Source organism: Carcharhinus amblyrhynchos, chromosome 10 (assembly GCF_965287045.1).
Source record: "Carcharhinus amblyrhynchos chromosome 10, sCarAmb.v2.hapA, whole genome shotgun sequence".
Taxonomy (NCBI): domain Eukaryota; kingdom Metazoa; phylum Chordata; class Chondrichthyes; order Carcharhiniformes; family Carcharhinidae; genus Carcharhinus; species Carcharhinus amblyrhynchos.
Window position 1 is genome coordinate 76,458,894 of NC_137333.1, and position 19,097 is coordinate 76,477,990.

General features: G+C 39.9%; 1 protein-coding gene across 1 annotated transcript in view; it reads right to left on the reverse strand.

Moving 5' to 3' along the window:
• flt1 (fms related receptor tyrosine kinase 1) overlaps nucleotides 1-19,097 on the reverse strand; it is a 203,900-nt gene that overhangs the window by 61,885 nt on the left and 122,918 nt on the right. The window contains exons 13-15 of the mRNA XM_080197406.1: nucleotides 9,448-9,762; nucleotides 5,302-5,448; nucleotides 3,489-3,620 (exon numbers count right to left, since the gene is read on the reverse strand). Of these exons, the coding sequence (XP_080053532.1) occupies nucleotides 3,489-3,620; nucleotides 5,302-5,448; nucleotides 9,448-9,762 (594 nt within the window). The remainder of the gene's footprint in view (nucleotides 1-3,488; nucleotides 3,621-5,301; nucleotides 5,449-9,447; nucleotides 9,763-19,097) is intronic.

Consider the following 19,097-nt stretch of genomic DNA (forward strand, 5'->3'; position numbering starts at 1 on the left):
TACAGTCATAGCTAGGGTGTAGAGAAAGATCAACTTAATGCAAGGAAGTCCATTCAAAAGTCTGACAGCAACAGGGAAGAAGCTGTTCTTGGTACGTGACCTCAGACTTTTGTATCTTTTTTCCCAACGGAAGAAATTGGACGAGAGAATGTCTGGGGTGCATGAGATCCTCGATTATGCTAGCTGTTTTGGCGAGGCAGCAGGAAGTGTGAAGAGTCAATGGATGGGAGGCTGGTTTGCGTGGTGGATTGGACAACATTCACAACCTTTTGTAGTTCATTGTGGTCTTGGGCAGAGCAGGAGCAATACCAAGCTGTGATACAACTAGAAAGAATGCTTTCTATGGTGCATTTGTAAAAATTGGTGAGAGTCATCAATTTAGTAGTCCACGGTTTGTCTTCCATTACAAAGGCATAAACTTGCAGGGTGGAATTCTGTGCCCAACCAGTTGCTGGCATGGTTGCGGGGTCATTTAATCAGGCAGGTGGGTGGTGGTTAGGATCTCATCACTTCCCACCTCTACTTCAGTTAAGCCTGTTGCAAGAAAGCCCACAGACAGCCTTCCAACCTCATCACCAATTGAGATCCTTTAGTAGAAAATTACTTCCCACTGAAGGGTCTTGTCCTATCGCTGCTGACATTAGTTCAACAATAGGCAGGGGGCCGACCTTGCGATAACACAAGAAACAAACATGTGCCGCATTGTTTATAGGCAGTAGTACCGTTGGAGAGATGTTTGTCATCCAAAGTGCTAACAGAGGGATCCAGCATCAGAAAGGGGTGGCCCACTGAAAGCCACCCCACTTCCCTGGCTGCTGTCTCCCCTCACCTCCACAACAGCTACCCACCTTCCCTCATCACTGACACTCACCTCTGGCCTGTGATCCAGTGACAACCCTAGGCCTCCAGTGAGTGTCAGACTGGTAGTAGCCCCGCCTGTCCAGTGGTGCTGATGCTTAATCAAGTGGCAGCCAACCAGGCAGCAGATCCTCTACTATCTATGGAAGGCTGAACATGGGCCTGTCAAGTTCCTAAGTGGAACAAGATATTCCTAAAAGAGGCAACATGGGGCTCTCGCCAGCTCTCCAGCCTGCAAAGAAATTTGGTGCAGGCCCTTGAGAAGAGAAAAATTGGACAAACTTGCAACTTGTAAACTACATAGACTAGTTCTAATAGGTTTATGCCAGTGCTTATGAATCTCTTTTTCTCTACCTTATCAAACTTTATCAGCATTTTGAGTTATAGTCTGAGATTTAGTGCTAGCAGTGGGGGTCTAGCCTCTGCCATCACTTCCATGGGGGAGACCAATGCAATTTAAGTGCCCTCAGGCTCTTAACTGTCCATCCTTGGGTGCTGCATGCATTCAAGCCTTCAGTGTGGCAGAAATCCTACCCCAAGAGCTGTCGGTCATTCTGAGTTCTGCATTGCCTGCAGTTCCACTGAGACCACTGGCTGCCTGTATGGCTTCAAAGTCCAGCCAGAGGATCACCAATAGATCCTTGGACATGGTGACGCAGAAGGGGGTGGGGTTGGGGTTGGGGTTGGGGTCACCAGAGAAATGAGGGACAGGGGTAGTCATCAGTGGCCTCATCTCTTTCCTAATGTTGGATTCCTCAATTAGACCTGACAATGAGGGACACACTCTGCTGGCAAATAAAAGGTTTGCTGATTGGTCTTTGGGAAACACAGGAGTGCACATGAATCCCATTAAAACTCTGACTCAACACTAAATTCCCATGGACTCAAGGACAATTGAACCCAAGTGGTTCATTATGAGCCTGATTGACATCCTGCTGTCAGTTGGGATTCCACATAAGGTCCCTTCAACTCTCAATTTAATTGGAGACAATTTCCCCAATATTGGAAATCAAATGTGGGTGCTCCTGCTTGATTATTACTGTTACCCTCTTCTATTCATGACCTTGAGAGTTTAATTTCTGATTTAATTTATTTCTCTTGGTACCCTCTTCCTTGTTGAAATAGGCCTTGGTGTGTTTCCCAATTCCAATTTATGAGGTACAAAATTAATAATAATCCCACAGAAAATTCTTTAAGATTGTGACACATATTCACACTCATTAGCATACAAGATAGATAAGCAGCATAAGAAAGGGAAAGAAGTTACAAATTGTAAGTTATAAAAAAAAATGAAGACATTAATTCATGTGAGTAGAGTTCAGTAAGTCAACGTTCAATGAAGTCTCTTTTGGCTGCTTTTGACTGGCTAAACTTCTGGTTTGAGGAATGTTGAAGCAGGTGAAGTTGTAGAAAAGTATTCTTGTATTTCACTCTGTTGACGAAATATGAGATTCCTTCTGGAGATCTGACTTTGAGATAGATGGAGGTCAGAGGCAGACTGCTAGCCTGGAATCCAGTTTTCTCTGCTGAGATGAAATTGCATCTGAAGTCAGAGCTTAAAAGCTGTATAATTACAGCTTGAGTCTTGGTCATGCAGCAGGGTGATTTCAGGATGGGCCATTTAGCTAATTATGTACTTTAAGGACCCTTGTTAAAACCCATAATATTTTTGAGCAGGTAACTACAGAACTATTAGCACAATGCTGGAGATGAGGAATCCTGGTCAGTCTTTGCCAAGAGTTGCCTGATGCAGACATCCTAGTCCTTTGTGTTGACTTGGCTGGAATGGTCATACAATTCAAGTCACATTCCAGAAGGTTGTTGAGTTAGCCATTGTAATAGCTTATGAATATTCAGAATTACAAATATTTAACCACCTACCGCCATTTTATCAGCCCAGTAATTGTCCATTTTTTAAAAAGAATTTAATCAGGAGAATGTGAAAGAGAAATAAAATTTCTTATCACGACATTTATTTCTGTATTCCAACCTTTCTATTATTCTATAAACTTCTAGTCCCTTTGTGACGAAGGCTAATATTTCATTTATTAATTTAACTGTTTTTTCTACCTGTCCATTATTTCTTCCAAATTAGATGACACTGTACTTCTCTGCATTCGATTCCATCTGCCATCAATGTTTTTTTGCAACTTCTGCTGCCAACTTCACCTCTTGCTCTGCCACCAGCTTATAGTGTCATTGGCAAACTTGGAAATATCACTATCTGCTGCTGCTTCATCTTTAATTATTGATAAAGTGAAAGCTGAAGGTCCCTGTCCAAATTCTTCAGCAACACCAGTAGTTACATTTTGCCAATTGGCATAAGTCCTCATTTTCCCTACTCTTTGTTTCCTACCTCCTAACCAATATCCTACTCATGGCAAAATAACTTGTGGCCAACTCTTTGGATATTCCAATGAACTAGTTGTTAAAATATCAGTACCAGTTGAAAATCAGTCACTGCAAAATGACTTCATGCACGTAATGGTGATTTTACTCAGGTGGACGTTACAGTAGTGTCAATCACAAACCACTTCCTTTAAAAGTTATAACATTTTGATTCAACAGTTCAAACTTGCAGTTTACTTTAAAATGACTTTAACATCCTTCATATATTTTGTGCAAGTTACCTCGAACAGTGATGTAAGCAGAAGTCTCCACAAAGCCTTTCCTGTTTGTGGCTTGGCACTGATATAAGCCTTCATCCTCTTCTTTGACTCGTTCAATAATTAACGTTTTGCTTCCTGGTCCCAGGGTGATACCTTTGTATGAAGTATGTGACAGAGAATTAGACTCATGTATTTCACACAGCCTTATCTTGTTTATAGTTAAGTCCCATTTACTTAGATCTATAAGCCGAACAGCCAGACGGCAATCTAATACTATGACATCCTGCATGACACAGATACACTGTTATAATAATACTGTCTTTACGGGAAAAAAGACAACTTCCTATTTAGTCTATTTAGTCTATTCTTAACAATATTGCCCAAATCATACAGGAGGCAAATACAGCAATGTATTTGATTTGTTTTGCCTTTATGTTAGTGCAAAAATTATAGATACCCAACAGTGTAGGAGGCCATTCGGCCCATCATGTCTGCACCAACTCTCTGACAGAGTATCTTGTCCAGGCCCTTTCCCTGCCCTATCCCCTAACCAAGACTGACTCATCTAACCTACACATTTTTTTTTGTCTTTTAGGGCTAACCTACATATCTTGGAACACTGAGGCGGGCTGTTATGGCCTCATCCTGAAAACATAAAATCCCAACTGAGGCCAACAGATCCTCCTATTGTTCTCCCTTCAATCGCTTTGATTCCCATGCTGGGCGGGGCGGTAAAATTCCGGCCGAAGGGGCAATTTAGCATGACCAGTCCACCTAACCTACACATCTTTGGACTGTGGGAGGAATCCATGCTACCCAGAGGAAAGCCACATAGACACAGGGAAAACATACAAACTCCACACAGGCAGTTACCCAAGGCCAGAATAGAACCCTGATCCCTGGCACAGTGAGGCAGCAGTGCTAAACTCTATGCCATCATGCTGCCTTGTAATAAAGTACAAAGTTAATCAAATTATCATGCTGTTCATTTCAAATAGACATTATAGGGTATTTGAATAGAAAACAAGAAAAAGTCCATTATGTTGGTGGAACAATTTCAGAAATCTGTAAGGCTAATTTATTGGCTTCAGCAGAATACGGAATGTTATACACAGAAAACTCATATTTTTATATCTCTTTGGAAAGCATGTTGTAATTTTTTTCCCCCCAGTTCATTGCTTTTTTTCCATCCCCATTCCCCTCAAATGTGAGAATGGAGCCAATGTGGCAGATCACTTTAGTTGGTCACCAGAACTTGGAGGCACCCTGGTGTGACCCTGTGATCGATTTCCTCCAGCTTGTGGGAAAGTATCAGATGGTTACTCAGAACCTTTTCCCTGGCAGACAATACTTGTTGCATGGAAACTGTAGACATAGACCCATTTCCTCAGTGGCACAGCATTTTGATATGCTCATGCATTGTGCCATTTTATGAACCCAAATTTATCTTAAAAATCATGTTAAACACTAAATATTAAACAAGTACAGCATGAAGACAGTGAGAAACAAAATGATCATTGTGAAAACTACCTCTAACATTTTAAATCCTGATGCTGATGGAACTTCAGCATTGCCCTAAAATGCCAGGATTCTAATTTCTAACTGATGGTAAAGAAAGTCAAGTTTGCCACTTCAGTAATATCACTTCAGTTTTGAGAAAATAAGTGCAGGAATGTTTTAGGAATTACATAGTTTAGAAATTGTTTGTCATACCAGGTTACATTGATGTTGAGTGGTTAACACCTCAAAGGAGTGTCATAAATATATTAAGCATTTACAACACTGGTCTCCAATAGTAATGTCATATTGTAAACATATTGTGTAGAAGCCACACCTGATTCCACAAGTAACCTCTGGTTGTTTTTGTACCATATTATTTGGGGTACTGGTCTGCCCTCTGTCTGGCACTCCAAAGTAATCGCACTACTGATGTTCACCTCCTGGTTACTTAAGTTGCGCAGCAGGTATGGGGCTTCCTGAGCTGAAATCAAAGAGGTCATAGTTTTAAGTTGGAGATTTACTACACAAGATAGGTTTACTATAAAATATTCTATAGCCTTTAAAGTGATACTTTTGATGGCAGCTTATTCGACGTTCCCTCCTGACATTTTCAGATTACACATGGCCACTTAGAATACTTGATTTTCAGTGACCCGATTTTAAAAAAAAGGATAAAATGCAAGTTTTTCAATTAGATATATACATAAATATATCTTTACCCTTAAAATCAACATCTGAATTATAGAGTAAGTTCCAAACTTTCCAGAACTGAAAACTGTGTACTTCAGCACAGATAGGTTCAATGTAAGAACAACAGATATTCCGATTTGTATTTCTACTCTCAAAAAACAATAGAGAGAACTTCCACTTTGAAAAATGTCAAAATAGTTCTTAATCTATCAAAGGTAACAGAAGATAATGAATGCAATAATAAGAGAAATATGTATTCACTTAAGCGCAGTACCAGAAGGCTGGTGCTACTTGTGAAACTGTGCCAACGTAACAAACTACAGTAACAAACAAGTGGAAGCTTATGTGAGCATGGACTTACTGCGTTTGTTTGATTTAGGTAAAATAATCACACTGGGAACTTAATTACAAACTTACCAATTCTTAGCACAGAAACTTTCACAATTTCCATCTTTAGGTCTCTCCTTAAATTCTCTGTGAACCTAATATCAAGGGGGGAAATTCTATTGTTTACTTTTCTACCCTCCACAAAAGATATTCCCATGTGAAAGATAAGTTCAGTTTCAGGGCATTGTGCCACTTTTTAAAGGAGGAAGTCTGTTTAGAAGTTCACAAGCACGAGAAACTGTTTGGATTTTGTCAGTCTGGTTCCACCTCTCAAATGAGTAGCTTTTTTTAATGGGATATGCCTTACTACGTGCCACTGAAAGCTTTCATTCACAACAATGTTCAAATCTATAAACGTTTGTTTTTGTTTCCACCACGTTTTTAACATTGCAGTCCACATACGTCCAACAAAAAGAAGATAGCTGGGACGTGATTTCCAGCATGTAATAAAATTCATGTGGAGTTGAAGCCAGACCAACTAATTGCCAATCTGTCAATTAATCTTGCTTATTTTTAATTGATGCAAAATGGAATAACATACTAATCATCTTGTCATGAAGCCAGCTGGCTTAATGCAATACTGCAGCACACACATCTGAGACAACTATTCAAATCCTCTTCAGCTGAAGACTGCAGGCATTGTTTCATTAATAAAACAAACACACTAAAATATAATGCTTCAGTCCTTTTTGAGAAGCGATCCTAACAGCGGATACAATGCGTACATTTGTTAGTAAAATAATAAAGATTCACAAGCACACAGGATGAAACAATACAAAGAGGCCTGTAGCTGGGACAGTCTGTTTTGCAACATGCAAATCTGAAAGCTAGTATTGTATCCTCATCAGTCCTCAATAAAAAGATAAAAGTTTAAGACAAAACTACACTCATTCCTCTTGGACAGTTTTTTTGTTGTTTCTTTTTAACCACTTTTCATAAGCGGTTGCTGAATTGGAGGAATTACACTCAGCAAAAGGGCCAAATTAACAAACATGATCAAGACTGAAGTAATACTGTCTCTCCACACCATATTTCATCTCCCTCATACGGCCAGCGCCAGTAACTTAGTATTCAGATAAATCATTAGCGAGGAAAAAAATGATAAAAAATTAATGACTTTTTTATAATAAAACATAGCACTTAATTAACGAGTGATGTACAATTTAAGATACTGTCATCTTATGAACATACAAATAAAGTGAATTTTAAGAATTCTTTATTTGCAAGGAGCTTGATGAAGAATATCCTGCAGAAGCATCCATTGTCCATCATTGCTTCTTCCTGGTTTGTGTCATTTCTGGTAAATACTTCTTTAACATTTTATCAAAGTCTTATTACTTTTAGCTTTTTACATTAAATTTCATTTAATTGTAGATTTATCAATAATATATGACACTTTTGGTTATTTCACTCATGGTATTTCACGGTGGCACAGTGGTTAGAACTGCTGCTTCATTACTCCAGGGAGTGGGTTCGATTCCAGAATTGGGTCACTGTCTGTGTGGAGTTTGCATGTTCTCCCCGTGTCTGCATGGGTTTCCTCTGGGTGCTCCAGTTTCCTCCCATTGTCCAAAGATGTGCCGGTTAGGTGCACAGGCCATGCTAAATTGTCCCTTAGTGTCCCGGGATGCATAGGTTAGAGGGATTACCGGGGTAAATATTTGAGGTTACAGGGATAGGGCCTCGATGGAATTGTTGTCAGTGCAGGCTTGATGGGCCAAATGGCTTCCTTCTGCACTGTAGGGATTCTATGATTAAATTAAGAACCAGGTTTACTCATAAAAAATGGCTCAGCTAGTTTTAATAATAGACCCATAATATTGATAGATGCCTAGGAAGATGTTAAAAGAAGGGCTGCGCCACTCAATTCCAATAGAATTACCCCTTATGGAGGTGTTGTATAAGTATATATTTTAAGACAAATAAGTTTAAATTTTAGTTGTTCCAGTTGTCTTTCTGGAAAGTTTTTTTAGTCTATCTTGTTACAAAATGAGTAGGGCACTTCCAAGAGAACTAGATGCACCATCGACTCTATGGAAATTCAGCAAAAAAATCACTAAATAAAAAGTTAACTATTCAAGGATATTGGGGTAGCTTTAAGCTTGCCTCACAGGGGTCACACTGCTTTTGTTCAATTTTCATTTCCACAATTGTGTAGTGAAGGTAAAAGTCCCCGCCCACAAATGCCACAGATGGACTCCGATCTCAGGTAGATCGCTAAAATGAAAGAAAAATTCCGCCCAATGAGAAAGGAAATATACAAGAGCACAAAGCTTCAGAAACTTCCTAACATTTGGTTACAAAGTGGCATTGGCAGTGGCTTAGGGAAAAGTTTCAAGTCTGCTGTTTCAGCTGGGAAAGAGTGCATGGAGCAGGAGGAAACCTAATGAAGCTAAGACACAATGATAAAATGAAACAGAACTGAACAAATAAAAATTTATAATATATAGAAAAGACCAGATACAGCCCGCCCCACATTTCAGTGTTAGCTGCAAGTCTATTTTCTTTATCTATATGCATTTACTCAGTTCCAATCTGATTAACATTAATACAAAAATAGTTTTAAGAATTTTACAACAGGAGATTGCTTTATTTCAGGATGTTTCTACCTGAGTAAAATCATAATTATTTGTTCAATGAATTATCATGTATTTGTTGGTTGAAAAATAACACCAAAAGGAAAACAAATTTGCTGTTTATAAGTGGTGCAGAACAGAGGACGGAAGACTGAATGTGCTATTTATTTTTAAATCACAACAGACAGACATTCATTATTGTATAGCATCTGCAATTTTAGTAATGATCATATTTGAATCATTATCCTCAATTCATTAGAAATGAGAAAATGATCAGTTGACTTAATTTGCTTTGATTTAGTCAGGTGTTAACATTACATTTCAGTTAGGCAAATGCCATTTTAATTATTGCTCCCTTTTCCAAACAAATTCAACCAAATTTCTCTCTCAGCTTCATCAGCAATTTAATAGATTGTCCATAGCATGACTGTTGTTTAATTACCCATTTCACAATCTTTAACAGATATAGGCATTTTGGATTGCATGCCTAATGATCAGGCTTTATTTATTATGCAGCCTCTCGAACCACTTGTATAATGCAAAAATCTCTGAGGATAATTGTATCAAGGTAAATTGACAATTGATTATGCAACCAATTGGCCACCAAAGTTTAGTGACAGTGAATTTTATTGTACATATCTGAATCACATCATAATAAACACAGCACCAAAGTAATCCAGTGTAAATCTACAATTTTTAGATCAGGAAATGTTTTTTGTAACAAACAGAAAACTTACACAACAGATGGTCAGAATCACAATACACTGCTATTTAACTCGCGGTATTATTTATGTACTATTCACATTAGAACAAACACGTCTACTCACCTCTAATATCAATCCTCTGCTTTTGAATTGTCTCCTCCTGAGTGATAATGTTATTGGCTGTGCACTCATAAGTTCCAGATTGATCCAGAGACACATTTCTGATGGTAAAGTTCAAAGCGATTGAATACTCTTTGGTGTTTATCTCATTTAGGCTGTTGAGATGATATGTTGTATGATTGTCCCTGCTCAGAATACGGCAAGCAATATTCGAGTATAAAAATTTATTGGCTCGGCAGAACAGAATCAGGTCATCACCTTCAATAGGTAATGTATTATGTCCCATACCAATCTCAAATCCAAATTCATTAGGTACATCTAATAAAGCAAACAAAAATGTATAGTCAAGTAAAATGGCCATTTTCAACATCAATATTATTAAATCAAATTAAAAGTCGCAATGGAGCTGTTACAATGGTCTGGTTGGTCAATTCACCAGGCAGTGGTCCACTAAATCTTGGAAGATCTTTGGTTTGATCTTCTATTTAAATCAAGATTTCAATCAGTGCAGCAGTTGGAACACAATAATTGTGTTCAGTATCCTGGACAGTAAGGCAAAAATCAGCCAGGGTATCATCCCCATTCCCGCCTAATGCCATGCCCTCCATAATTTGTATCCAATGTTTCCTATTCCAAAATATCCATGTGTGAATGTCAAGTGAGGACAAGAAACAGACTTGGTTACAATAGATTACATTTTAATAGCCTACCAAAACTCTTTGCACAGGCTCTGACATGAAAAATAGTCACTTTGGCAGTTTCAACAGGGTTTCTTGGGACAATGGAACTGTGTCCTAGCAAGAAAACAGTGAGAACATTGCAGTGGAAGATCACAATTGGCTATATTTTGATTACAATAAGCCTAACAGTTTTTTCACAGTGTCTGTCACAGCACCCTCTAATGATGACTCACAAAAGTGGTCTTATTGGAAGGTTCTATAAATATACAGTGTGTGGTGGAAGTGAAGAAGAGGAGGCAAGTTGTTAATACACACTAGAATAATACAATGCTAATACTGTTCAATCTTGATAAACTTTTGACTAGTTTGCCAAGAGCTGTTATGTTTGGATCAGGATTGTGCTTAGATAAGGAGTCCTGTAACCCACAGATAAAAATAGGCAAGTGTCTAACCTTTGTACCACTGCTGCCATTTAATTGTTCATTCAGCAATTCAACCTAAGCACAACAGAAAACCCACAAAAAAAACAAATAAACTCATACAGAAGTGATTAAATGCCTAAAGCACTGGATGGAATTTGGCAGGTTCAGAATTTGGCTTGACTGTTTTCACTGTGCTAAGCATATAAAAGTTGTATCCTTTTAAGCCAGGATCAGAATTTTGTATTTATTCACGCCGTTTGGATCGATTTTGTCCAAAGGGGTGAACTGGAGGCAGTTCTGAAAACTGGACATCTCTTCATGGATCAGAAATTTGCCTAGATTAAGCCTGCATCCATTTGGAGTTGACTGTAACTTGGAAAGGCAAGTGTACAGGTACTGCCCATATCATACAAAATCTATCACCTCAGAGATCAGGGATACAAGTTCAATGATGCTTATTTTCAACTTTGTCCCTCAGCTGTAACTCCAACATACATTTCCAATTGTCTATCTTTCATCAACTCCATTCAATTATGTTAGGACAATTTATTCATAATCTGGTTATATATCAAAATTATGTAATACATCAGTACTTTGCCTCATGCCCTTGTCACATAACATACTGCTCATGCAGCTGAAAAATGCAGAAGCCAATCAATAAAAAAGTCTATTATATAATTAATATGACAAAAATTGTTTTTTTAAAACAACAATGTAAATGAGAACATCATTAAATTAGAATCAGGGTATAAGATAGAGTCAAAGTAGCCCACAAGAACAATAGTTTCATTTTAAACATAAACTAAAACTAGAATTTAAGTTTATTGGTTTTAAAAATATTTTTCAGGGAACCAAAAGTACCACACAAGCCTTCAGAAGGTTAATCCAACTTCTGCACTCGTGAAGGGTATTAATCAACTGCTCGATATTTTAGATATCTGAGCCATTCACATATTATTGGTTAACTATAAGACAGGATTAACTGATAGAAAAACAACAGCCTCACTGCTTTTTAAAATCTTCCTCCAAACTAACCAACACACTTTGAAATAATTTAAAGGGAATTTATTTACTTAAGCGATTTGAAACTTCCTCTGGAAATAGCTCGCAGGTTTCCTGATGGAAGATATTGTTTATCTTTGCCAAGCACCATCAAGAATCTCAAAACAAAATGCATTTAGTGACACTGGAAAATCTCTGAGATAAGGCAGTCCTGTTCCTGTCTCACCCGTAGTAATTACTAACACACCCACAGTCATGCTGAGTGCCAGCAGAGAAAGAAGGCTATGAATTAACAACTGAGAGCTTGCTATGTAAGATATGATGTGCATTGTGAAAACGTACGACCAACAGTACAGTGAACACTGGGGACTCAGTGACAGAATTTAAAATCTAAATTACATGTCAGCAAATGTTATGCTTTATTTTCAACTGCCTGGAAACTTGTGGGTCACACCTGACATTTAGCTTTAAAATCCTTAAACCAATGGATAAATGGAAGACATAACATTATTCCTCCAGTTTTATCTTGTCCTTTCCTAAAAGTGCTGGGTCTTTCGGAGGTATAGTTCCTTGGGGATCAAGAGACCTTTACAGTCCAAACAAAAGGTTATTCTCTTGGAACCTAGGGAGTGTATTGGGTGGGGGAACTTCCACTTCCACACTCTTGGCACACACATATTGGGAGAACATTTTGGGAAATTGCACAAGCCTTGTTCGTGATTTTCCACCCATAATTTTTTTGTGGATGGAAAACTGCCACGTATTATTTCCTGCAACGTACTATTTCCTGAGCCAGAAGTGGAAAATTCTACCTGAATGTCATGAGGGACATAACAACTGAACTCGAGTCAGTTCTAACTCTGAAACCAGCCTCAATGATGGCAAGCCCAAACAACTGTGCAAATGACAAGACTGAAGTGTTTGTAACCATCTTTATCGAGAAATGCCAGATGGATGATCAATCTCAGTCTCCTTTGGAATTTCTCACCATTACAAAAGCCAGTCCTCAGTCAATTCGATTTACTCCATATACCAAGTAACAGCACACTAGATATAGCAGGAACAATGGAATTCAACAACATCCAAGCTCTAGCACTGAAGACTTATGCTCCAGAACCAGACACGCTGCTAGCCAAGATCTCGCAGTATACCCACAACATTAGCATCTACCCAACAAATTGCAAATTGCTCAGGTATGTCCTGTCCACCAAAAAGACAAATCTAAATCCCAATGGTCTACTCTCAATGACCAACAAAGTGAGGGAAAAGGTTGCCAACAGTACTATCAAACAGCACTTGTTCACAAGCAACCTCATGGCCCCTGTTTAGTTTTGGTCCCACCAGCATCACCAGGCTCCAGAACTCATTCCAGCTTTTGTTCAAATATGAACAACAAAGCTGAATCCTGGGGTGAGGTGAGACTGAACACCTTGACATCAATTTGATCGAGTGTGACCATTCAGATTCAGAGGAAAACACTCAATTGACTGGAATCATGACTAGAACAAAAGAAGATGGTTGTGATCATTGGAAGCCAGTCAGCTCAGCCCAACACATCGCTCTTGGAGTTCTTTAGGATAGTGTCCAAGGCCCAACCACCTTTAGCTGCTTTATCAATGATCTTACCTCCATCATAGCCTACTCCTTCCTCTATTCCCAATGCTCCTATAGATCAGAAGTGGAGATGATCGCTGATGATTGCACACTGTTGTGTTCCTTTCATCACTCTTTAGACAAGGATGCAGTATATGTCCGCAAGACCTGGATAAAATCCAGATTAGTGGCAAATAACATGCACACCACACAAGTGCCATGTAGTGACCATATCCAACAAGGAAGATTGTAATCAACTCACTTGCTGTTCAGTGACATTGTCATAGTCAAATTCTCCAGTGGGGGCTACCATTGACAAGAAACTGAACTGGACCTACCACATAAATATTGTGGCTACAAGAGCAGGTCAGAGACTGGGAATTCTGCAGTGAGTAACTCATCTCCTATTCCCAAATCCTGCCCATCACTATATGGCAAAAGTCAGGTGTGAGATGGAGTACTCTCCAGTTTCCTGGATAAGTGCACAACGCTCAAGAAACTCAACACCATCTGGACCATTTTAAACATTCAAACCCACCTCCCTCCCCCCACCCCCCACCTCCACCTCCACCATTGATGCAAAGTGGCCACATTCTGTACCAAGCACAAGATGCTCTGGAACAACAGTGAAACTTTTTTTCTTTGATAACATATCAAATCCGCAACTTCTACCATTCATATGGACAGGGCAGCAGGTGCATGGGAGCAACATCACCTGCAAATCCCTTTCACACGCCGTCCTAATTTGGAAACATGTCACAAATCATTGAACTCCCTCCCTCCCTGACAGCACTGTGGGAGAAGCCTCACTATAGAGATTGCAATGGTTCAAGAAGACAGCTGACCATTACCATATCAAGAACAACTAGGATAAGAAATAAATGCTGGCCTTGCAATTGAAATCCACACCTTGTTAATTAATTTTTAAATCCTCAAATGCCCTTTCACAAGGCGGACTACATGTATAGGCTAGGAACAGTTCCTGCTGCACTATCCCAAATATGATAAGATCAATTGCAGCATTCCTACATAGGAGCTGTTTGCATTTCCCCATGAAGGCATTGGAAAACCCCCACACAATACAGGAAATTTTTAACTCCTTGGCAGAATCAACAATCCATTATAACTTCTGAGTTTCACTCCTTAGCTGTCCATATAAAATGGGTTTCAGTGGTTTCTCACTAACTTGGGGCAGTGCAGATTTTGTAGCTAACTGGTTGCCCAACTAGCACTCGGGTAAATTGGGTTGGTGATAGTTTGAGACAGTTGTCTCAAAGAGGAAGGAGTTGTGGGGCTTTAATGGCCCAATCACCCCAGAGGAACACTCCTGCTCCTCAAGTGCTTCACCCAGTAGACTGTTAAAGTGGCCTCACCATCCTAATGATATCACGGTTTTCCAACTTACATTTCTGAATCGCCAAGAAAACAGCAACTAAAATTCAGGAGTTAAATTTTAGCATCATTTTCACTTGGTTTACGCTGGGTGGGGTGAGCTAAGAGCTCCCAAATATTTATATAATTTTTTTATACAAGCTTGACAATGTTTGAGGAAATGTAATACTAGCAATGTAAACATTTGTCAATGAGCCAGGATTGGTGCCTCAGAAGGGTTGCTTCATAATTTGTTGCTGTTGCAAACATGTGCATGGTTGAAATAGTTCAACAGCCCATTAACTGATTTTAATTAACTATCTTTGTATTTAAAAGTGATAATGATATGGGAAAGTCCTGATCTAAACAAAATAATAAATAATGACAACAGTTTTCTGACTGACAGATGAGCCATTGCCACTCTAATCATTCTTGTTTTGTGCTTTTCAAGTTATAGTGAAAAATACTGCTTGATGTTACATACCAAGCATTTAATAGGTATTTCTATAACACATATTGAATGAAAATTTATTTTAAAAGAGTAATAGTCTGGAGCAAGCCAACAGTACTATGCTTTGCTGTTCAATTACTACTTGATAAGATGAGTGGACCTACAAGCTTCCCAACAGGGATGGAAATAAAAGTATTGCCTCACTCACATACAGACAGAAAGAACACATACACACATTTCACCTCTTTCAGCTAAATAAAATAAGTGGTAGCCATTCACTGACTCATTCCACAGGGCAATGCCTTGAATAGTCAGGGCCAACCTGACTAGTTTAAATTCAAACAATGCTTGACAGTTAGCTGTCAGTCACCTGGTACAATTTTTCATGGCAATGCCTTTACTAATTTGCCAATCAGCATTTACTTTTCATTCACTATAAATTATTGGTATTCTTGTGAGTTTCTTGGTAAGTGCAAGATGAAAAGCTTTGGCATGTCTGTTTTTTCAGAAAAGCCCAAATCTGTGCCACCAAATGATCAGTAAAACACTTTGGGTGGAATTTTCCTAAAAAAGCATAGTGTCAGGTTCTGACTGAAAACTGGCATGTTTCTCCCCAGAAACGCAGCCAGGCTTTCACTCCAAATCTCCTGATATTTTGTTAAAAAAAAAGCAGGGGAACATGTTTTTCATCATTATTCTTGTAGGGCGGGACATGATAAAGAAAGCAAGGCCAGCTCCACAGAGATTGAACATAGAACATAGAACATTGGGGCATAGAGGTTGGGGCATCTTCTTCAAACAGCATTCCGATCTCAAAGTCAAGGCTCCACAGATATGGGCACAAGGGAAACATCCCTAACCCTTGAACACAGGGAGCCAACTCCCCTCACCAGTCAATGGTCGGGTCACCACCCCCAGACCACGCAGGCATCAGGATGACCTGACCATCCCTACCCCAGTCTTTATCAGCGTCAGGACATACCTCCCCCCCAACAAAACAGGTCCATGAGGGGAGGGGTGCTATGGGGCCACAACAGGAAGGCGAGGGAGTTCTGTAGTGTGGGGAAAGAAGGGGGCAATCTACATGGGGAGGTGTGGGAATCAGCCAGGCGGCGATCGGGAAGGCAGTGATCGTCCAAGGCAGCAATCGGGGAGGGGGCACAATCGGCTGATGTGGCAGTTGGGTGGTAGATTGTGGGGGGTAGGGGAGTGACAAATCTCCTTGTGCATTGTGTACACACTGTTCACTGTGTCCTGGGAATTGGGGTGCCTGCACAATGGCACCCCTAGAGCTCAGCAGCCAGTTTCCTAGCATCAATAGGCTCCACGCACTCTCCTTGCTGGCAAGAATCACATCTGGCTCTTTTTTTAAGTGCTGTATGATTGCGCCTAGGAGATCGCTCCCTTCATGTTTCACATTAAGGTGACCTTTCATCAGAACAGATGGACAGATTAACCAGTTCTGAAGAGCAGTCATTTCGACTGACATAAAATGGCCTGGATTTTTGCAACAAGGGAGAACCTCTCTAATGAGGAAGATAAGATGTCTTTGGGAGAGATAAGGTGCCTTTTCAGATTAATAAAAGTGGACATGAGTGTACAAGAGTGACTGCTCTTGACATCAAGGCAGCATCTGGCTGATTATAGTATAAAGGAGCCCTAGTAAAATTGGAGTCAATGGGAATCGGAGGAAAACTCTGGTTGAAACCAAAATGGCTGTGGTTATTGGAGGCCAACATTTCAGCCCTAGGACATCACTGCAGAATAGTGTCCTCAGAATAGTGTCCTAGGCCCAATTATCAATGACCTTCCCTCCATCATAAGATTAGAAGTGGGGATGTTTACAATGATTCATGACTCCTCAGATACTGATGGAGTCTGTGTCCATATGCAGCAAGACCTGGACCTGGACAAGATTCAGACTTGGGCTGATAATTGGCAAGTGACATTCATAGCATACCAAACAATCAACATCTCCAACAAGAGAGAATTTAGCTTTCTCCCCTTAACATTCAATGGCATTGCCAACCATCAACACCTCAAGGAGTTCCCATTGACTGGGAATTAGCAATGTAAATATTGTGACAAAAGGGCAGATCAGAAGCTGGGAATTCTGCAGTGGGTAACTCATCTCCTTAAATCCCAAAGCCTGTCCACCATCTAGAAAGCAAAAGTCAGGAGAGCGATGGAATACTCTCCACTTGTTTGGATGTGTGCAAGATCAACAGTGCACAAGAAATTCTACACAATCCAGGACAAAGTAACTGGCTTCCAGTACTCTGTCCATGATCTTAAGTATTCATTCGCTCCATCATTAACATACAGTGGCAGTAGTGCATTCCGGGTGCACGCCAGCAAATCATCAAATCTTCTTCAACAGCACCTTCCAAACTTTTACCAACTAGAAGGGCAAGAGCAGATACACAGGAATATCAGCACCTGGAATTCCTCTCCAAGGCACACACCATCCTGATTTGGAAATATATCGCTGCTATTCACTGTCACCAAAATCTGGAACTCCTTTTCTAAGGGAACTGTTGGTGTATGTACACCACTAGTTGAAGAAGGCAACTCACCACCAACTTCAGGGATGGGCAACAAGCCAGCCTTGCCAGCAATGTTCACATTCCATGAAGGAGTACTGCATAATTTAAGGTGCTGTCCTCCAGAAGAGATACTAAAACAGTGACTTGAGGGCTTGAGTTATAAGGAGAGGGTGGATAGATTTGGGAATTTTTTTTCCTTGGAGCGCAGGAGGCTTAGGTATGATCTTATAGAGGCCTATACAAGAATGAGGGGCATAGATTAGCTAGACAGTCAGTATCTTTTCCCAAAGGTAGGGGAGATAAACTAGAGGGAATAGGTTTAAGGTGAGAGGGGAGAGATACAAAAGGATCCAGAGGGCAATTTTTTCACACAGAGGGTGGTGAGTGTCTAGAACAAGCTGCCAAAGGTAGAATTTTGACTTCTAAAAAGCATTTAGACAGTAACATGGGTAAGATGGGTATAGAGGGATATGGGCCAAACATGGGAAATTGGGACTAGCTTGGTGGTTAAAAAAAGGGCGACATGGATAAGTTGGGTCGAAGGGCCTGTTTCCATGCTGTAAACCTCTATGACTCCATGACTCCATAAGGGATGATTCTGATGACATCATGGGATGCTGCATGAGGCAATTTAACCAAAGTCCTGTTTACCTTTCCCAGTGTGTCAGTGGACATTAAAGGACAGACAGTTCTCTCAGTGTTCTGGCGGATGTCCCTATCTCAACAATCAAAAATCCTAATTAACTGATCATTCACGTCATCACTATCTATAATTCAAAATGCCCACCTTCAAATTCAATATATGTTAAGTGCTTATAAAAGTTCCCAAGGGTTGTGATAAAATGCTGTACAAACACACATATTTCTTTCAGATATCAATCAGTATTTTTTTGCTGATATCTCGGCAAACAAAGCTGGTTGTTAATCATTCCATTTCAACTCGTCGCTCTCTGTGATTTGTCCTTGTATTTAAAGCACACCTTTCCTCCTATTCATTGTGGCCTTTGAGGAAACTGTAGTTTTTACCTCCTTCCTTCCCATTATCTGAAGTACCATTTGACATAGCTGAGGTGAATTTGCAGATCATTTGCGACTTTCAATCAGATACGATAAACCATTAAATATTGTCAGCACAGTTAGCGTTGGATAAGTGTTTTTTTAAGACATCGAAATGTTAACGTGTGGCTCCTTATCTGGAATCTGTTGGTCAGCAGACTTCTTGCAACCATTCTCTTTCTTTTCAATCTGAGGTACTTAATCTCGGTTAGTTAATACCTAGTGCTGAATTTCATGCTTCTGTTAGGGGAAGGAACAGAAGTGGGCAGGAGATGAAAGTACTGGCGCTGGTTGGCGTACCTATATCCCATCGCCAGCACAGAGGCAGGTAGAAGGTGGCCTTGAGAATCCGCCCAATCTGGTAATGGTGTCAATTAAGATCCTTAAAGAGCTCATTGACAGCTATATTCAGATCTTGTTAGGGGCGCGTGAGATGCAAGGTGAGTTGGGACAAACATAGATTGGGTGTTTGGAGGCAACAATACAACAGGAAGCCAGTCCATAAAAATTAGGTGAATTCCATGACAGGAAG